This window comes from Haliaeetus albicilla, chromosome 2 (assembly GCF_947461875.1).
Source record: "Haliaeetus albicilla chromosome 2, bHalAlb1.1, whole genome shotgun sequence".
Taxonomy (NCBI): Eukaryota; Metazoa; Chordata; class Aves; order Accipitriformes; family Accipitridae; genus Haliaeetus; species Haliaeetus albicilla.
The window spans coordinates 56,674,963-56,695,885 of record NC_091484.1 but is presented as its reverse complement, the minus strand read 5'-3'; the positions used below and the strand labels follow the sequence as shown (position 1 = coordinate 56,695,885).

At 40.4% G+C, this 20,923-nt stretch overlaps 2 protein-coding genes across 11 annotated transcripts in view; one reads left to right on the top strand and one right to left on the bottom strand.

Annotated features, from left to right (window-relative positions):
- ADAM22 (ADAM metallopeptidase domain 22) overlaps nt 1-7,791 on the top strand; it is a 147,825-nt gene extending 140,034 nt beyond the window's left edge. For all 10 annotated transcript variants that reach the window (XM_069775592.1, XM_069775637.1, XM_069775630.1 and 7 more), the window contains one exon: nt 1,090-7,791. In XM_069775592.1, coding sequence (XP_069631693.1) covers nt 1,090-1,110 — 21 coding nt within the window. In that variant the 3' untranslated portion in view covers nt 1,111-7,791. The remainder of the gene's footprint in view (nt 1-1,089) is intronic.
- A 950-nt stretch (nt 7,792-8,741) lies between these two features.
- SRI (sorcin) lies at nt 8,742-19,225 on the bottom strand. Its single transcript, XM_069775657.1, has 8 exons — nt 19,063-19,225; nt 17,772-17,855; nt 14,740-14,809; nt 13,951-13,994; nt 12,793-12,940; nt 12,519-12,632; nt 11,997-12,055; nt 8,742-11,350 (listed from the first exon to the last, which is right to left on the bottom strand). Exons 1-8 carry the CDS (start codon nt 19,114-19,116, stop codon nt 11,324-11,326), a joined length of 600 nt encoding a protein of 199 aa, XP_069631758.1. The 5' UTR covers nt 19,117-19,225; the 3' UTR covers nt 8,742-11,323.
- Nucleotides 19,226-20,923: the final 1,698 nt, after the last annotated feature.

Below are 20,923 nucleotides of genomic sequence, written 5' to 3'. Positions count from 1 at the left end.
TGGTTGTCTTACTTCAAGCTGGGAGCGTGCCTGAGGCAGCCTTCGGGCTGCGGAGGACGGGCAGCCCTGGAGCAGGCGGTGCGTCTGGCTCTCCTCCCTTACCCCTTGCAGGGGGCTGACACTGCCAGCAACTCTGATTCAGGCTGGGGGACAGCTGCTTTCCAGCTTTATGGAAGGGTAACTATATTGCAGTTAAGGAGAAGGTGGAGGGCTTGTATCAAGCCCTTGCAGACCTGGAGGGACTTTGCTGCCACGTGCCCTGAGCCCACCTTGGCCCCCCCAGGGTGGGCAGGAACCACTGGAACGTGCTGTAGATGGTGATGCTGCTCTGCGGGCAGAGATTTCCAGCTGCTGCCAAAAGGCAACGCTAGCTGTTGCTCCCTTTGTATCAATTCAGACATAGCAGATACTTGAATAAGCAAAAAAACTCTGAAATGTGCTTGGAGTTTTACTTGTGGTAGCTTTAGTTCGTGTTCCTGACGCAGATGAGATTCCCATCTCTGCTCTCTGTCCTTTTTTTCCAAGAAAAAGAAGGAGTGGAGTGCTGCTGAGACGACCTGCATGCTGCTACCCTCACGTCCTGCTTGGGGCAGAAAGCCTTGTGAGGGGCAGCACAGGGTGTCCCACGTGCATATGGAGCAGAGCAGCTTGGGGGAAGGGCTGCACTGATGTTTCTCAGCCCTGGAGCTGCCTCGGCACTAGCTCAAACCCATGGCAGAAATACATGCTGCTCTGAGCAGAGTTAGGCACAAGAGAGTGGGAAATTACGCTAACGTTAGTGGAGCTATAAGGTAAAAGCTGTCTGACACAAAGTTGATGCTACACTGACATTTTTCCTTCAAACTCTCCACGCTTCCAGCTGTGGACATTTACTATGCCAACTGCAGGTCATGCTGAAATGCTTGAGACTGCTGACTTTGTGGTCTGAACAGATACCCACCAGAGGCTGGGAGGAGACCAAGAGCATAGCCTTGGTGACTCGAGTGATGTAGATGCAGTTCCCCAAACAAGCTCGTCACACTGTTTGGGTAACAGCCTGTTCTATCTTGGTGTTCAGTGTGTGTTTGTGTTCCTTTTCCCCTTCTCCAGCTATGGGAGACGTCCATTTAGCTGCACTGTTTTCCTGGGGTGACATCAGAACTGTTTACTTCGAATTTTATAGAAACTCAGCGTCACTGAGTCATTGCACATTCATCTGCTCTTCAGACAATTTGAAAGCTCAACAGAGATGCCCATGATCACAGTGAGAACCTCCTTTCACCTGGAAGGGAAAAAAGCAGTGGTTTTTTTCTTTCTTTTTTGTTGACTAGTATTTTATGGATTTGATGAACAACCGAAATCATAACAATTAACAGGGGATAATTAGCCCAGATGTGACAAGGCTATTCCGCATGATGACAGATAAACTTACCTAGAATCCCAACTGCAGTCCATTTGCCAGTCCCGCATAAAAAAGGTTTTTCTCTGGTTTAATGCAGTCCTGAGTCAGACCAGAGTGGAACTGGGAACACGCCTCCTGGAGAGCCCAGCCGATGTAAACTTGTACGCTGTATGCATGAACCTTGTGTTCTTTACTTTCCACATGTAAGGGATAAACGACATACTGTAGTAGAAATTAGCATGCAGGAGTAAGAAATATAGGATTTTTTTGTGACAGGATTTCAAGCTTTGAAAGGCAACTATTTGACACAAATGTCAAACAAACAAGGATTATATCTTTTTTTTTTACCTTATGTGTTTATAATCTCAGTATACAGATTGTATATATGTAAACATTTGATAATGTCAAAAATAGCTGTTATACATAAGTGTATTTTGCCAAATGCCGAAAGAAACAGTCATGACTAACATCATCACACTTCAAATTTTCTAATATTACGAGCAGACAACTTTGGAAATACAGAAAGTACAGTACTGTAAAACCGTGTCTCTTGGAAACTGGTGTTTGACCAAAATCTGTACTATCTTTTCAGTATCTTATACTGTCTTGACAATCTCAGTTGTATGGTAGACTGCAGAAACAAGTACAGCAGCACTTTGTCTTAAATCATTGTAAGAGGAACCAGCCAGAATACGCTGTTCAGTGAGATGACCAGTGTATCCTCTCACAGCCGTAATCAGGAATGATTTGGCAGACAACAGAGTCTTTGAGTAATACGCAGTTCAAACTTACTGGACATTTGGGAATACTTGTAAGTAGTAGTCCATTCAGGATGTGGTGATGTGAAGTCCTCCTGGTGAGAGTTGCTGTGTATTTTTGATAGAGCATTTCAGACACTGTTTTAGATGGCAAGGTGTAGCTTATGAGAAGCATAACGATTTCACTGCACTAGATAATAACATTGCTGGGCAAGTGGCCAGTTTCATTGCTGTCTTTTAATTTCTGTTACTGGAATCACCTTTACTGTGCGCTTGAACGCTATGCTTGCTGCCCCTGAAGGCCCCTTGACAATTTTTTGAGGCATTAAACTGAGTACAACTGAGTTTAGCCTAAAAAAGCAGGGTGTGGGGGAACAAATCTTTTACCATGGAGATGTTAATCTTGTGTATAAGTGGATGGTTAGTTCTCTAACACATGAGACTTCTAAAGGTTGTTGTAAAACAAATGTCTTTTGATTAGGAATTTTCAGTCAGTAAGAAACTGGACCATATTAAATCAGTTTATAATTCTCCAGCTTTCCAAAATTGACTAATTCTTAGCTTCAGGTGGTACAATTGCAGAATAAAACACCTGATTCTGTGTGGTGCAGTTGAATACCTTGCCCAACAGCTGTATGATCAATTAGATACTATTGTAATGGGAGCATCTACGGTGTTTCTGAATCTTCTACCTCTTTCATGCGTTTCCTTTAATAAGTGAACCCAACACTTGCAGCCTTTTAATATATTTTTTTAACTTTTAAGTCTCTCGATAAAGTCAGATATATGTAAGATTAAATTAAGAAATGTTTAAAGATGTCAGCAACTGTAAAGTATGCAAGATTTTTAGAAGCACTATATTTTATGATTAGGCTGTATGTTGGATTATGACAAAATACTGGCCTTGGTGTTCAAATGATTTTCCTTCACAGTCGACAGGTTCTGGTAAGTATTTTGGAAAAAGACAAATATGAGTGAGCACTAGTGCATGTAGACAGACCATCTGGAAGGAGCCAGTCACTTGTAAGTGCTTTAGGAAAAGATTCTGCACTTTTGTGAGGAGTTAATGTCCATCAGCACTGAAGAATATTTTTTGCAAAGATTTACTTTGAGTGTAGGTAACTGGATGAAAGATAGTGGGCAGCGTGTAGCTCATGAAATTAGGGTCTGAGCCATAATCACTTGAAATCAGTATGTCTTCTATTGATTTCACTGGACTTTGAGCAGGACCCTCAAGGAGTTCAACCACATTAGGACATTATGCTAACCTGATAGCCGCTGTGTTACTCTGTCGCCTGGAAGCTGTTTTTCTCTCCCATACTAGTACCTTGTCTTTAGTAACTAACTGACCTGTTCATCATGTGCCTTTTATGGTATTTTGTTTGGATACAAACTGGCATGTAATTCTGAATAATCCTATTAGATTTCTGTGCATATTTTATGTTTACCACTGTTTACTCTTCCCTTTCCATTTGCCTTATCAAGAAGCAGCAAGATTTGGCACACAGAACTGCATATAACATACTGGCTCTTTGTGTAATGTTCATAGCTTTTTGTTTTGCTAACAAATGGCTCTCCTGATGAATTTTCAATGTAGTATGTACTTTGAGCTTCTCTCTTGTTTTGGTATAATTCATTTGTAGCATATGATGATACAGTTATGTGTGTAGTCTAACAGTCACTTTCATGTTTGGAGATATGTAGTGACTGGAAGTCTAGTTATGAGCACTAAGTTTAAGTTAAATAAATATTGACTTCCACTTTGATGCCTAGAGTGAGAACATCACAGGACTTGGGTCTTTGCAAGATTCTTCTGCAGGGAACTTTGCATTGGGTTGGTAACTTGGAGACCTTGTCGTTGCACAAAACCTGAACTGGCAGGGCTGTGTGAGCCTCCAAAGCCAATGCAGGTCAAAGAGAGAAGTTGTTTTTCTCACATTCTGTGGGTTCCTACTTTTAAAACGTAGTGTGTTGGAAAGCTGCCAGATTAATAACCTTGAAGATTGCAAACATTTTTATCCACTGCAGTTAGTTACACTGGCAATAGCAATATAAATTGCCGCATAATACCTCATCCAGTCTAAAATAAGTACTTGTATTGTCAGTAAGATAGCTCAGTCATTTTGACTCATTGAGACTCATGCTTTTGTTTTTCTTTTTACTTTAATAAATGAACTAGTTATTTCTAGCTATGCTGTAGATGCCTATTGAAGTGGGGAGGTTATCAGTTCTTCTCAAATAGAAGTAATTGTCCATATGAGCATAGGACCGCAGGATGAGCTATACTTAAGTTAGTGTTATGTATTTCAACGTGGGAGAAGAATCTTGTATGATTTAAAATAAAATTAATATGACTAACTGATGGAGACTGGAAAATAGAGATCGTATCCAAATAATAACGCTGCACAACGATGCCACAGTTTAACAAGTAAAAATTTACTTGCTAATTCTGGATTTGTTGAGTTACGAACTTCAGTAATCCATACTATAGACTTTTGGTGAATATACTCAGGCAATATACCAGAAATGGTTGTGATTGATAATTTACATACAGTTTTGTTATATTTAAATCAGAGTTTTAAAGAGGTTGTTAATTTTTATACAGCCTATCTTTGCTTCAGTTGTGAACTTAAGTCACTAATTGCCAGTTACCCATTTGAAGTGTGACTTGACTTTGAAGATAGCTACTTCCAAATGGTTTAAGAGTTCCTCATTTATGAGATGTTGAACCTGCTAAGCTGATGCACTTATTAGGTAATTTTGATTGTGCTAATGAACAAACGGACCTTTGAGCTATAGCCTGAATTAAAATAAAAAAGAAATTGTGTCAGTAGCTAGTGTACTGAAGTCCTCTTACCTGAATCCCTGTTCCTGGTTTTAAATGAACTGAGTGGTCTTGTCAACACCAATGTGACAATCATTTTCAAAACCAGAGCTAAGGATAGGTACATACACTGTTACAGGCATGCATGTACTACAAATTCTGACCAAATTTGCAGTCATTTCGTTAATGAATCCATTAATGAACAGGATAGGGTGTAATGTGAAAGAATGATGAGACTCCATAATCCTACAGGATAACAAGCTGGCTCTTAGGACTTGCCCTGTCATTGAATCCCACACCGAGCCGTCGTAAGCAAAATTATCACACTCCAGTGTAAAACTCGGCAAGCTCCTGTTCTCTTCTCTTCCATCCCCTTTCTGCTCCTACTGAAAAGCATTTCTGTGAATGATAATTACATCTAGTAAGAACCTCTTGTGTTAGTTGGCTAAGATCAAAAAGCTGCTAAGTTTGTCACCTTTCCACACAGTGGCCTGGATAAGGTCTTTCCAGTGCTGTTAACACATATTTTGCTCTTGCTACAGTGTAGGTGATGGAGCCTCATGTCTCATGTGTGATTTGCACTGGTAAAACCATTTGGCGGCTCAGTCATCCTGTGTCTTTCTCACCCTCTCGCATTGTTGAAGGCCAAGTCAGTGAACCTAAAAGTTGTGCTGTGTCCTATTTCTCTTGCTGCAAGTCTGAAGATCATCCATTTCTTTCTCTAAGTTATCTGAGTATCTGTCTGTATCATTAGCAGACTGTTTGGGCCACTGTTATCAACCACAGTGTGAGGTTATTTACCTCATTTTTAAAGAGCCTGAGCATTCTGGTCTTCTCTGAAGCCAGTTTTTTGTCCAGAATGGATTATCCATCAGACAGCTGAGCTGATGACCCACTATTTGCATGGCTTCCAAACCATATGAGACATCAGCAATATGGGATTTAACTTTGATCAGATTTCCTGAAGACAGATAGATAGGAATAAACTGCACACATATGTACAGCTTGTCATCCCATGACTGCATGGTGGGGTAATGTTCCTGTGTGCACATAACTATTATTCTAATAGAGCAGGAAAAAAGGAAATGGTGAAACTGAGTGTGTAGGCATAGTTGCAATACAGATAGGACTCTTAAGTGTGATTTCAACAGGAAATTAAGTAATACCTTCTATCATCTACACTAAAAAACTCCTTTGACCTGAGTATTTTCCAAGTTGGCTTACGAAAATATTTCTGGTGCCTCAAGTATGGATGCTGATGTAAGCTAAAGCTTTGGAAACAGTAGCTCATACACCCAGCAGGTGGTACCTTGGCATTCCACAAGTTTTCTGCAACTATTTGGAAAAGCACTACAACAGTCAACATTAAATTGTTATCTCAGCCAAGTAACAAAAACAAGCAGTAAAAATACGTTCAGAACACAGAAATGTGGTTGTTTGCTCACACTTGAGAAACTTTGTACCTGACTTCAAAATTGGCTCACTTAGCCAGGTCTGGTGGTTTTAGTTCTCTAAAATCCAATCTACACCAGTTTCAAAATCACTTTAGCTAAGCCAGCTTTAAACTGTTTAAAAACTTCTGCTGCGTAGACAGACTGTAATTGCAATATAACTCAGAATGAGATGAGGAAGATGGGGGAAAATAAGCGCAGAGCACTTAAAAAGAAACACATTCTCTAAGGGAGAAGTATAGGTGTCTTTCTTACACTATTTTTAATTACTAGAGCATAAAATGTTAAAGCAACAAGCTAATTTTTTTTTTTAATTCTGTATTCCTCTGAATAAAAAAAAGTTTTGGTTAAAAAAAATCTTAACATGAGGCCTTAAGACCTTATATATTCTAACTTTAGCATGGAGAGTCTATTTTTACAACCACATTAGAAATTCTGTATATAGGCCTGACTGACCTTGTAAGTATAGTGGTGCTAGCAGCTAATCATGCAATATCATAAGGCTCTGTATAACAGTAAATGCTGATTTATTTTGGTTATTGGTACAAGGACTCCTGCTCACTGCCTGTGTAGAGACTCTGCATATTTTATGCTTGGAAATACAGTCCAGAACATACTCAAACTGTGACTATATAACCTGATTTTTCTTTTCTTAAGGGTAAAAATATATTACAATAGGTAATGTTTTATATAGAATACAGTACTTATTTTTATTGTTGCATAAATGCAAAATATTTTTTTCAGAATAGCAAAGCATTACAGAATTTTTAATCCGCTGGAGAAAACACTATTTACAGTATGACCAGTTCTTGCAGCAAAGCTTTTGGGGTGGTATATACCAATTGGCTCTGCCAGCTTCATTTTGCGCTAATGTTTATCTTCAGCATTGCTGTAAAAAAAGGCTATCTATTTTTTCATTCATACTAGCCCTTATTGGTAAAACATTTAGAGAGGCAAGGAGAATCACTTGGAGGGCCTGGGCTAGTATTAGCAAAAACAACCGATCTATACCATATTGTTGTCTTTGCTAGTTAAAATCCTTTAAAGAACATACCTGATGTAATAGGAACTAAGATTTTGACAAACACCAAAATGAAGCATTGCAATTTACAACTTTATAGCTTTGAGTGTGATATCTTTGTCATAAACATTACAGGTATTGGGCTGTTGAAGTGAATGAATCTGGCTTTCATGTAGCTAAACAAAATGTTGCTTTTTATAAAATAAAATCATTGTAATTTGGGGTTCTAAATTCCTGCTCACTTTTAATAACAGCATCACAGTATCCACTTCTATCAGAGTATTTAATACAAATGCCTGTGGTTTTCAATGTTACTAACATATTGTAACATCAGTAAAGTGACTTTCAATGACAAAGACTGTTGTATTTTGTTCTCAGAAGTCCTTCTGTTTAGCGCTTCCTGTTTCATAGGTCTTTGTAAAAATAAAATGCTGCACACAAGGGAAAAAATGCTAATGGCTAATAATAGAATACAGATACTATTTTTAATAGAATACAGATGTTATTTTTCAATATATTTTCAATACTGTTCTCAAGGCAAATCTAAAATTACTGTTCCTTAGGTTTGCATGTCTGAGGGAAACCTAGAAAAATTGTATATTCTAAGCTATGCCCAATTGTTTGCACAAAGGTCAAGAACAATCACCCCACTTAGTATCATATAAGCATCATTCCCAGTATGCCTTTTGGGAAAGAGAAACGCTTAATTCCAAGTTATAGATAACTGTGTTTCTCTAAAGCAGGTAACTTACATATTCAGATTGCTTACTGAATCTAGTCTTAATGGGGAAGCAACTTTAGCATAGGTTTCAGGTTCTACATTAGTTTCAGGTGGTTCTTTTTAGTTAGATGACAGCAAATTCTGTAGGTACTCCTTAGCAAGTTTCTTAGTTTATATCTAAACACAAAAGATGATTTATCCTATTAGTCCCTGTGAGTACCATGGATTTTTGAAAAGCTTACAGAGAACAAAAATCAATTCTTTCTTGGGTAAGTGAGAATTTGTTCCTAGTTTTGGAGCAATTAGTTTGACAGTTTTTTCTGTTTTGTGTTTAAAAGATCCATGAAAAAAACCGTATTGGTTCACACTGTTGTTCTTGCAGCATTTCACTGCCCAGTACCTGGCTGATGCCAAAATAGTAATTCAGCCTGGGGAAATAAACCGAGAAAGACTTCAGTCTTTCTGAGTGTTTGTTATTGGTCCCCTTCTTCCACTGCTCCAGACACCTGTTATGTCTCTCATTAAAAAAAGTACCTCCCCAACCCTCCCAAGTATGCAAAATAAACTAAACACGTTTTTTCAAGCCAAGCTTTTCTTTATAGGCACAATTTTACTCCCACATATTATTTCATCAATAATTCTCATGATTTATTTTATAACTTCATACCTGTACAGGAGTTTGGAACTTCCTCAGGGTGTCAGATCATTTAATAAGTTCTGCTTATCTACAAGAATGTTACATTCATTATTGCCTGACGTTTTCTTTCATTAGCAGTTTCAGGCCTGTGGTGGGTGGAAAATTGGAAGAGGAAAAGCAAAAAAAAAAATTGCACACCAAGGCAAAACAGCTTAATAAATGAAGGAAAAAAAAGCAGGGGGGGAAAGCCATGCAAAGGCAATCACTCACCACCTCCCACCAGCAGACTAATGCCCAACCAGTCCCCAAGCAACAGCTACTTTGCAGAGACTTACCCACCCCTACCCCAGGTTTATTGCTGAGCATGACATTATGTGGCATGGAATATCCTTTGGTCCATTCGGGTCACCTGTCCCCACCATGTCCACTCCCAGCCTCTTGCCCACCCTCAGCCTACTCACTGTGGTCACAGAGTGAGAAACAGACTGCTCAGCAACAGCTAAAACACTGCTGTGTTATCAATGCTATTACTTTAGTCACAAATCTAAAACACAGCAGCCTGTGGGCTGCTATAAAGAAAATTAATTCCATCCCAGCCAAACCCAGTACAAGACCAGAAACACAATTTAGCAAAAGTGTAAGAGAAAAGTTGTGTGGGTAATGAGCATTTTGGTAAAGATGTCTCATCATTTTTAGGGTAAAATTAACAGTGTAAGGATGAATACTGTAGTCTAATCAAGACCCTACAGGTAGAACAGCCTTTGCTTCATACTCTTACTAACCTCGTCAGCTGTCAAAGTTTTGAACTGCAGCAGAACTGATGTTGGCTACTTCACTCAGACAAACCTTTAACAGACTTTGGTCATTATGTTAGATATGTTTTCTGTAGCACTCCATGTCCATTTCCCAACTTCATGTGCAACAGGACAATGCACAATTATCAGAATGTGGAAGTATAATCATGTCTATACCTTTAAAATTAATTTTTAAGGAAAGAAAGAGAACTAGCTTCTGAAATGAAACTAAAAGTGATATCCAAGGGATTCTGAATTAAGTAGTAAGTACTAGTTGCTTCTTTAGGTGAGACCAGCCAGCTCTGAATTTATAGCCCAGAAACGACAGACCTGGATTTTACAGTACTCTTGGCAAGCTAGGGTATAAAACACTACCTTCAAGCAAGATACCTGCTCTGAGGATTATTTCTGTTATTTGTCCAGTGACATATATGCGTATGTATCTCTATATATAGACGCATGCACAGTTTTGCTTTCATTCCTTAGTGCAAAGGCTGCTCCCCAAAAGTGCTCTAAACCACTAATATAAGAAATATACTCCTTTTAACGTTCTTCTGGCATTCTTTGCCTTTACCAGGCTAGCAAAAAAACATCTATTACTCCTCTGTGGTAGGCAGAAGGCAGAAATTAACAAAAGTTTCATTAACTTACTTCATTGGAAAAAAGCTTGAGCTACCTTCATACAGTTGTGCTGCTCTCTCTTCCCACACAATGTCAATCTTCCCCTCAAAAAAGAAAAAAAATCAACCAAAAAACCCCACCAAACAAAAAAAACCCCATTTTTTTCCCTGAAAAACCTCAGGCAAAAAAAGTCTTGCCTTTCTGTATCTGCTTTCATGTAAATTCTACAGCATTGGTAATCACTGCTGTGATCGGAAATAGTAATCTGGCAAGAACTTTTCGAAGTGTGTGTTAGTTGGCATGTAGAGGCAGGAAGGCTACCTGTTAGGGTTTAAAGTGGAGGAGACAGAAACATTAATTTACATGTAACTGAAGTCTGGCAGCTTAGAAGTTCATTGTTAAAGGGAAAGTTAATGTATAAAGTGACACAGCATCATTTTTGTATGTTTAAAAATAGTTTATATAGTGACACAAACAGAGCAAGAATCTTGCTGGAACAATAGCCCCCTATACAAGAGCACACTGCTAGAAGAGTTCTGTGCTGTTTTGTCGCATCCCTGCTTATGAGAAGTTCCAACAGGTAGTCTTACACTCAGCACATGGTGTCACCGACTTCATCTTGAAAATAGCTAGCTGCTGAAATAAGCAACTTAAACTTACTGATATTCTAACAGACCAGCATAAAATGATCATTCCAAAAGCTCTTTCACTTCGTACATCTGTCTTACTCCTATCATCTTGTGTCATACACGTGATACTATTTAAGACAGAAAAAGGTAAGTTGCACTCCAGGAACTAGTTTTAGTGAATCACAGGAAAAAAGTAAACACATTACAGAAAAATTTACTATCTGCATAATTTGAGTTATACATAGTGAATTGCAAGTTTATGAAAATAAAAACATCTTTAATCGTCACAGGTTGGAAGTTAAAGACAACAGTACATGAGTAGTTTATATTCATTGTCAAAACTAAAAAAATGCAAGCGTGTAAAGCAATACCCTCATAAAATAGGCAATCTGCAATATTGAGATACACAATCATTGGAAGATTTGGCAAAGCAAAACACAAACTGGAATGTTAATTGTGATCATCCACAGCTTGCTTCCTTTTGATTCAGATGCTCATAACACACTGTATGAACTGAAAAAAGAAAAACCACTTATTAGATGTATGGTAGAGAACAAGTTTTCACTTCCTCCTCCTAAAATACCCATTGTCACTACCCTCTTCTGTAAACAAATTGAGTCCATGAATGACAAAGCTTTGAAACTAAATATGAAAATTAGCTAATAGTTAATTAAAACAAAGCATCTCCTTAACAACAACAACCCCCCCCTCAGGAATACTTGAATCTAGTGTTCTCCTTTTCCTTGCACAGATGCAGTCAGGAAGCCAAGACCTATGGGTCTGACTGCGATTTGTGTCTGTCCCCAGCACACCTCCCCCAGCCTCCCCTGGGAAAAATGCCTACCAAGCCTTAAAACAAAAAATGAAAAAAAGTTACAGAAAGTGATGTTAGCAAGCAACACAGCTTCTTAGATCTTCTTGAACCATGCTGGTAAGAAGTCCAGACAAAAATGCACAACGACATTTTACAGAACTCTATAAAATATGTGAAAATTTTTGAGACAATGCTCGACAAAACCCACAACCTTTGTACTTTCAGGTAACACCACAAGTACAGGGAAGACGGGCACAAACTCACATCATTACTTTTAGTCTTCAGTTTAAAGTTTTTCTTTAGTTTTACCTTGTAATTTTAACCGATTCCTTAAAGTTCACTTACATCATCATACTGGAAGTTCACAAAACCTTGCTGAGATGTATCCCTTCTTCTAAAACATTCTGCAAAAATGCAGTAAAAAAACCAAAACAGAAACCAGGTCAGAAGAATTAATCAATTTTTTTAAAATGCATAGTACTTCAATAAAATTCCCCAAGTCACATGAATGAGGACTCATGAAGAACACTGCAGTTCATTCCAAGACTTAATTTCCTGTACTTAATTTTTGTATTTATTATATACAACCCTTTATGTTCTGTTAATAAATACAGTTTCCCAATTTTGATAACATAACCCTTCTAGTCTCTGGAATAAGCCCTGCATTAGTTTTAAGTCCATTTTTCAATGGGGATTTAAAAATCATAATCTATAATTGTTCCAGTTCTGCCTGTAAACTGTATTGAAAGAAACCTGTTTTATGGTACATAAAAGTTAAAGCTGAACTTGAGATTAGTGAGTAATCAGATTTTATTAAATAAAAATATATTTCGGGGATGGTAGTAATAAGGCTATAATCCAGCATACCAGTGAGAGCTCTCAGTTTCACACAGCAGGCAATGTAATCATCAAATGTAATCTTTCCACGAGTGCTGTATCGCCTTGTGATTGCAGTCACTGCCTGTGGGCTCAGTCTAAATCCTATTTGAAAATAAAAAGTCTATTTTGAAAAGACAGGTAAGTTAACAGAATCCAACACATTTTTAATTGGAAATATCAAGTGTCAGTTACTGCAGGATGATAAATGGTACTGGGAAATGCTGTAAGTCAGCGTCAGAAGCAAGAGCATTTCACAACTTACCCATATTCATCAAGGCTTTCTCTAGTTCTTGACGATCCACTGTACCACTTCTATCATTGTCAAAACTTATGAAATGTTGCTTCCAGCCATTGACCACAGCCCAGAGTTCTTTAAACTCATTAAATCCCAGTGTGCCAGACATATCCCTCTGATTGCAAAGCTAAGAAAAATATTTAACTTAAAAAAAAAAAGCCCTCTTCAATGGAAATTTATTTTTATCATCTGTAGTTAAAAATTCTTTCTTGAAGGTCAGTATTAACAATATTTTTACTATTATTAATTTTTCTAGAAAACTAACTAGAGCATCCCACATCACAGAGGTAATACTACCGACCAAAACCAAAGGTCAGAGAACTTGCTCTCCCCACTTCTCAGTGAAATCTGATAAAACTATTTGCTCTTTGTGAATTTAACTTAGTTCACACACTTCTCTTTTACCTGCCGCAGTTTAACTGTTACCACTAAAATACATATCTGAAATAAAAATAGATGCCAAATGAAACATGAAGTTAGAATAATATCAGCTCTCTCACATTCTAAACAGTTAGTTCAGGTGAGCTAAAAGCCCTTCCAGTTTCATTTCTGCTTTTTTCTTTTTAAAAAGCAAAACATTTGAATGTGACAATTTGACTAGAAAACTCCAAAGATTCCAACCTTGCACTGTATACCTAAGTCTTCCATAGGTCCTACTGCTGAATGCCACATACTGTCCTCAAACTTGATTCATTCAAAGAACAAGATTTAGGGGGACTTAGATTATATTCAGGCTGTGTAGTACAAATGCTTAATTCATTAGGAAGGATTAGAATGTTGTCCTGTTTGAAAAGCACAATGAACGGTTTTCACAAAACTTCTGGGCTGCCAGACCTGACTCTTCACACATTCAGTGGAGAAACAGTCCCCTAGGGTTAGAGGGATACCACTTGTTGTAAGATCAGTCACCGAGAGTCTCATTTATTATTATTATTATTATCATCATCATTATTATCATTATTATTTCATCCTGTAGAATGAACAAGAATGGAATTTTGTAGTTCCTTAATAATACTCGTGAAGTAAGGGCTGAATGGGAATTACAGAGCATTTCCAAAACTTTTGGCACCCTCTCATCTTTGCTTATGTAATGCAAAAATGTTTACATTTCATAGTAAAGGATACATCCAGCATTGAGATCATGAGTCTGCAAGTCTCTAAGTTGAAAGCTGTTTAAATTAGAAAAAGGAAAAATAAATTATATTAAAAGAATGATTTTCAGTCTTGTTTGTCTAAATGTAAAATTTTAAATTGCTTTTTCTTATATACTGATAATATATTATAATTATAAAATATTACATAATTGCTTCCACTGTATATAGCCATAACATATTTTGACCCAAATAAGAGCTTTTAACCATTACTTGTTAGAAAAACCGACAGCAGACAATCTGGAGGCAATTCAAGTTATATTTAAAATTAATTTGCCCTTATCTCAATCTGTAAAGGTTTTGGGTTTCAGTCAAAGTGATCATTTACATTTCACCATAGACACCACTTGAGCAAGCCAGGTTTACTCATACAAGCTCCATTTTGTAAATTGAACACTACATCTCCTGACAGAGGAGTCCTGCCACAGAATTTTTTGGTCAATATCAAAGCTCAATTTAAAAACAAAGCAAAACACCTTTTTAAGAATTGGCTGTCCATTACAAAACAAAGCTCCGAAACACTTCTCCAACTCTGCAGCTCAGCAGTGGGGAACTAAGGAGGCTGAGAAGGGACGGCACACAGAACTGAATACAGAGAATTTACATTGCAAAGTAGTCCACATGGAAAGAAAGCCCATTTACCATGCAAATAAAAAAAAACTCTGCAGAAGGCACAGCTACAAGTGTTTTCTAGAAGATGGCAAAAGAATTAGTGTGCTTTAGGGTTGGAGGTTTTTTTGGTTTATTTAAATCATTAACTTACGTTTATATGCTCCTGCAATCCCTGACTGGGTGAGACATCTCTGTAGTTCATCAGCATCTATTTGTCCATCCTTTCGATAACAGAAGATGTTATCAGCTATTGTTTTAATTTCCTCTCCCAGGCTGGTTATTCCCAGTACCCACTCCCTTTTCAGCGGCATTAAATTAGTTACCCTTTCAAAACACAACTGATTACCTGCCTGCTATATGACAGAAACTGCCTTTTATAACCCGTATCTGTAATGATGTTTCTTTAGCTGATTTTTTGCAATATGCATTAGCTTTCCCATCTACTGATGTACTAAAAAATGAACAGGATTGGCAGGTTTGCTCTAAATGTAACTTCTAAAAAAAAAACCCAAACCCACATCAAATAGTGGTAGCATATACTTGAGAGCAAGCTGCATAAAAACCAAGACGCAAAATTTTGAGCAGAAAGACGGCTTTCCTTAAAGTACTAATTTTAACTTAGTGGGTATTGTAGTCACTTTAGATTATATGTTTATGATCTCACTACTACAGTAGGAAACCTGGAACCCAGATCATACATACCCTCTTCTCAAGACAGCCTTAAGACTTAACAAATCTAAAAAAACCTGTTTTTTTGGGGAGTAGTAAGTTGTTAGCAGAACAAACAAAAGCAGAAAGCAAAGAACCTTGAAAGAAAAACAAAACAAACCCAGAAAAGATACCTATCTGCATGGTCTGGAAAATAACTTGCTTCCAATGCATCCTGCTCAGGGCCAAATAGAGAAAACAACTGCCAATTCATGGAAAGCAATGAGCTGTCAAAAGTGGAGCTGGAATTCTAGGTCACATTCCTCTCACACACCCAACGTGAAGTTTTGTTCACAGAGAGTTTCAGTATAATTTAGCCACATTCAGGGATGGAACATTATATCTGTAGATATAAAAAATGATGTGACTTTTGTAAAGCATTAAATAGTGAGAAGAGTTGTTTTATATTTGAAACAAATTTATTTGCCTCAGCATTCTCCTAATGTTTTTAAATCCAATAAACATTTTTTTTTTCTTCTAAGAACAGAGATATGCTACTAAATGGCACAGCCAGGTATCTTTCAGAAATGGTGTATCATTATTTAGAGGACAAATAGTAGTCCAGACAATAAATGACATTTGACAAGGTCTGAAAAAAAAGAGCAACATTTTGATTCTATGTAAAATTAATCGCAGCTAAACCCAAAATTGCTTCCAATCTACTCCATTGGTCTAACTATACAGATGTATTTAAAACTTTACATTCACAGGAAAATAAAAAAAAAAGATATTGGAAATAGCCATGCATATTAAGCAGCAAATCTCTTCAAAGCCCTTGTGCCTTCTGAAACAAAGGCAGGATCTGCATAACTTTAAAACAGGCAGGAAGACAGAAAAGCATGATTTGTAATCATGTTTAACATTACCAAAAAGATGCTTGGCTTTTTTTTTTTATTTAAGTAGAACTTAAGCAGTTAAACTAGGCAAGGCATAGGGGCTTTGCAAACAGACTGAAAAAAGAAAATTATTAGTTCCTACAAAGGCAGACTTAATTAATTGAATAAAGATTTGAAACAATACTTTTGACTTTCTTCTGTAAACAAAGGAAACTAATTTCTCAAATCTAAGACAAGATCTCTGTTGTAAACTACTTCAAATAAAGCTCACAGATAACATTATAGGCATAAAAACAACACAGAGAGCAGCAAACCATAACCAAAAACTTCACTAATTCTACAGTAAGTACTTATGGAAAACTGTGAGATGTGGGTTTGCAGATTTGCACGGATGGCTGTAAAATTAACTGATAATTTATCTGTTCCATTTCACTGTCTCTTTACAGGGTTTTTACTTCTGCACAGCTACTGGTGTCACTCTTCCAAGGATAACATTTCAAAAGCTACCTAGTTTATTTCAATAACTAATTACTTCTACAAATAGAAAGTATTTAAAAATACTAACTTAAGTACTCTTAAGCTAACTTGTTCGTACCCATTAGCTCACTGGTTCCCCAGCTTTCAGTAACCATGCCTCAGGCGAGAAGCCTGGGGATGGTCTACGCTTTGCTGAGGTCCAGCTCCTGCCACCTCTTCTCCACAGCGCTGCATCCTGTTTGCTGTTACCTCCCTTTCTCTTTACACTAGGAGCTTACTCATTTTTTCCAGTGTCAGTTATTGGCTCCACTGCTGATTCCTGGCACACATCCAGGTGGCACCTGGATACAGAGGCATCTCAGCTGGCAGGCAAATTGTCAGCCCATTCAGCAGAATTTAGCTTGGGCTCCACCTTACCAGAGAGGCCTGCCTCACTACACATAGGTCATTCCAGTGTTCTCCTTTGCTACAAAAACACACTGTCTACCTATTTTCATAAGCAATGTTAAAGAAGTAATATATGGACTGTAAGATGCATTATTAATTCAAAAGAATAACGTAGAGAACAAAAATAACCCAAATTACAGTCTTAAACTGGGAACTTAAACATCAGCTAATATTGCCGAATTCAAACTTTCATGTTGTGGCTATGTCTACCTGTGCATAACAGATCCAGGAGCAGAGTTTTAGACTTGCACACGCCCTAGAAGTGTGCAATAAATAGCTATATATATGGCCCACAAAGACATAACTTCAGCTCAATAAACCTAATGTACTTGCTCCTAAACTTTGTAATATAGTTCAAGAACTACTTATTTCTAGTAACACCCATAATCATATGGAAACAATCTATGACACAAAATTACAAGAAAGAAATTTAAAATGCAGTGCAGAATGACAGGGGGGGAAAAAGAAAGGCCTAAATCAAAGTTGTGAATGCCTTTTCCTCTAAAAGAGTAATCACTCTATCCTACCACCAGACCCAGATACTGGCACAGCTCAAGACTGCTTTTCCATTTGTGAAGTTGTTTTGTTTTAAAAACTTGGAACAATAGTTTTCCCTACTGCAAATATTAGGCATTCCTCTTTCCAAAAGCTAATGTAGAAATTACTCCCCAGGAAAAAAAAAAACCAAGAAATAAATAACATTTTGTAAGTTTACCTGCCCTGCTACTGCAGCAAAATAACCATACAAAGGATCCTGAGCTTGTCCAGGGAACGCTGGCCCTCCTGGAGCTCCTCCATACTTTAGAAATCAAGAAGAGAATTAATTTTAAATTAATGACTCAGGTAATTGTTGAGAAATTGTAGTGTATGTACTTAAGAATCAGCTTCTGTTTTTATAGACACACCATGCAAAAAAGTCAAATCAACCAAAAAAGTATTGCCTGGGAGAAAAAAAAAAAAAGGCACAATCTTGGTAGCAATATAACCTTTTATTATAATTGAAGGAGATCAGTGTAAAACCTTGCATAGGAGCAATCCACTGATCTAGATGCAGTATGGTGTATCTCATCAAGGTTGAATTTTAGAGTCTATTACTAGCAGAAAATGGGGTACTGAAGATCAGACTACTAAGGCACTGCAGATTTTTATTTCCACTTCAAAAAAGTTGAGCAAGACAGATCTCTAGGGAAAATACTTGGAGGAATACGTGTTAAATATGGAAATTCTTAAATAAAACTGATTCTTAAGTGAAAATCATGGAATGACAGAAGTTAATCTTGTTTGACGGAACTGAACCAATCATCTGTGTAACGGAGTCTACACGCATCTTTTGCCGAGACAAGAATATGCCTTTTTGTGGAGACGGCCAGCGTTTCATCAGGAGTACCTTGCTCTTCGAAGCCGCTTCGCTACTTCTCGGCCCCGCGAAGCGAAGGCAGCTTTACACGCGGGATCGGACACAAGCCCTCGCGCGGGGGACGGCGTGGGGAGCCGACTCGGGGAGCGACACCCCCCGAAGTGACTGTGGCCCACCGGCGGCACCTGCCGGGCACGTGCCTCCTCCCTCCTCCCCTCTGCCGCCGGCGGAGCCCCGAGCCGCCCCGGCCCGGCTCCAGCAGCACCTCCCGCGGGGGAGCGGCGGCCAGGAGGCCGGGCGGAGCCCCGCCTAACGCGGCTCAGATCGCTTCCCCGGGCGGGCCGGAGAGCCGACAGCCTCCCCCCGCCCCGGTCGCGGAGAGCCCATGAAGCCGCCCCTGCCTGCGCCGCGGGGACGACAGCCGCGCTCTCCCCCCCCCCGCCCGCTGCCGGGCGCCTCAGGTCCCCGCAGGACGCGGGGAGGGGAAGGAAGGCAAGGCAAGGCAGGGGAGAGGCTGTCCCGCCCCAGGCGCCATCGCCCCCGCCTCAGCCAGGCTGCCCCGCCGCCGTGGCGGCCCCGAGCCCGGGTTCAGCGCGGCCGCGCCCCGCCCGGGCTCAGCCCCCGCCGCCGGGGCTCAGCCCCCGCTCACCCCGCCCTGGTAGAAACCGCCGCCGCCGGGCACCGGCTGCCCGGGAAACGCCATCTTCAGCGGCTACCTGCCCCTGCCAGCCCGGCCTCGCCCGGGCGCAACCACCCAGCCAGGAAGGGGGTGGGTGGGGCGGGACGGGCCGCGGGCTCTGGAAAGGGCCGCGGCTGGCAGCTCTGCCACCCGTGCGCGCAAAGGCGGCTGCCTCCGGTCAGCGGGACAGCCGGGCAGTGCACGACGGTGCCGTCGGGAGCTGAGGGACGAGCCCTTCCAACCCCCCCAGCCCCCCCCCCCCCCCCCCATCGGTGTGGTACAGGCCGCCAGCCCGGAGGCGGCTTTTCCTCCCCACAGCAACTAGGCGGCGCGGCGTTGCTTCGGGGCCCGCCCGCACCGGAGCGGCGGTTCGGCCGCTTGCCGTGCGCTTCCCGTCGCTGCCGGTGTGGTCGGGGCGGCGCGGCCGCCGTCAGGGCGGGACGCGGGCGGGGAGCGCGGCGGGCGCTGGAGGCTGCGGCGTGTCCCTGCCAAGGAGCGGTCGGACGCACGCGGGAGGCGGCGCCCGTGGTGAGCACCGGGCAGCTGGGAAGGAGCCCGCGGCCCTGGGCCGGAAGCCCGGAGGGTGGGTGCTGCTGCGGGCCCGGCCCGCCCCGCCCCGGGGACTGCTGCTCCTCGGGAAGTCGTCGTCTGTGCCCCGCTGTTACCCGCTGAGGCGTTTGGAGAGCGCTGGCAATGTTCGCCGGCGAGTCGCCCCTGTTGGTGCCAGATTGTTGTAAAATCGCCCGTTCGCCGTTGACAAAAAGGCCGCAAAGCACGTAAACTCGGTAGTTTGTGTGTACGTGTCACAGAACGCTTCGTCACGTTAAACGTGTCCTCCTTTTTTGGTACCGTAGCTTTCTCTTGAAAGCCTGAACACGCTGTCCCTGGTCCCGAAGACAGAGATAGGTCAGCTGTACAGTTTTGGGTCTGCACGTCCAAATGCTGGAGCAGGAGGGAGGGGGGCATGCCAGTGTCCCGCTGGAGCGAGGAAGCCCTTCGGTGCTGCGTCCCGCCAGCAGTGCACGGTCTGAGGTCGCTCTGGTTTTGGAGATCAGCTGGAGAAGTCTCAGCGTTGCTTCAACAACCTCCTCCAGGCTGGAGGAACTCACTGGTATAAGCCGTGCTTTAATCCTACTGACTCTTCCTTTGCTTCAGTACCCCAGGAAGCAACAACAGCTGAAATGGCCATAGCTTGGTCTGAGCTGGACTGTTTATTTGCAAAATATTAGAACTTCCTCACGTTGACAGGGATTTAATTAAGTTGCAAGAGGATGAGAAATTATTTGCTAGAGTCTGTATGACTGAAACAAATCTACTGATGGAGACCTTGCAGGGTAAATGGTCTCCTGTCAGAAATCTGAAGGATAACATTTTATTTTCTGTTTGTTAACATAATTTCTGAAGAACTTTGTAAATTTATGTAGGACCTTATTAATTTTAATTGTGCTAATTTATAGTAAACTTTTCATTAAGAGTGAGTCACCCTTTTCAGCTTCTATGTCAACCAGTAAACAGGGCTTTCAGACATCTATATAGCATATATTTTTCTTATTTAAGCACCAATTACACTGATACTGTTAATAGTTGCCAGTAACATGAAAACAAGTACTGTGGTGGTCTGTGAAATTTCGTATTCAATAGGGTTGCCAAAAGAAAGAGACAAATCATTATTTAATACCTTCATCACACAGGATAGCATATACAAAGCCCATCTTTTCAGGGCAGCTGTGAAACAAAGTAGTGAATCTGGCAAGCTTTTCAGCTTAAGAAATGCCTATCTTGCAAGAGTATTTGAATAAGCATCTGTTGATATAAAAATGTGCAGCGGTCA